General features: G+C 54.3%; 1 protein-coding gene across 1 annotated transcript in view; it reads right to left on the reverse strand.

Annotated features, from left to right (window-relative positions):
• Positions 1-377: 377 nt before the first annotated feature.
• LOC104529788 (histone H4) overlaps positions 378-604 on the reverse strand; it is a 399-nt gene continuing 172 nt past the window's right edge. Inside the window, exon 1 of the mRNA XM_010174189.2 lies at positions 378-604. This exon is cut by the window's right edge and continues 172 nt beyond it. Coding sequence (XP_010172491.1) covers positions 464-604 — 141 coding nt within the window. The 3' untranslated portion in view covers positions 378-463.

Genomic DNA, 604 nt, shown 5'->3' on the forward strand with positions numbered 1-604 from the left:
GGGGGGGTGGTTTTCTCGGCTGCCTGTCTCTGCTATTCCCGTTTTGAAGGAGGAGCAGAGAGGGATGACGGGGAACATGGGTGAGGATGAAGGACTCGCAAATCTTTTGGAGTCTAAATGTTTTTTCTCTCAAGCCTAGGAAGCCCCAGGAGTCAAGCGCTAGGCTCGTTCCCCTGTTCTACTCAGAAGAGTGCAGTGAAAACGCATTCTCTGTCGCCGACTTCCAACTTGCCTGTTGCTCAGGCTGGAAAGGTTGGGAGGACCGCGGACAGCAGGGGCTATGGGCAGCGACCGCGGAAGCCCAATCCCCCCCATCCCCTTGCCCCAAGCTTATCTATCAACATCATAACCACAAGACACACACCATTAACACAGTGTTCAAAGCTCTTCTTTTGAAAATGTGGGTGGCTCTGAAAAGAGCCTTTGTGTTTTAAGAGCCTATAACCTATCTCCAGAACCGAGTTTAACCGCCGAAGCCGTAGAGGGTGCGTCCCTGGCGCTTAAGGGCGTACACCACGTCCATGGCCGTCACCGTCTTCCTCTTGGCGTGCTCGGTGTAGGTGACGGCGTCGCGGATCACGTTCTCCAGGAACACCTTCAGCAC

Source organism: Antrostomus carolinensis, unplaced genomic scaffold, assembly GCF_000700745.2.
Source record: "Antrostomus carolinensis isolate BGI_N321 unplaced genomic scaffold, ASM70074v2 scaffold37988, whole genome shotgun sequence".
NCBI lineage: Eukaryota > Metazoa > Chordata > Aves > Caprimulgiformes > Caprimulgidae > Antrostomus > Antrostomus carolinensis.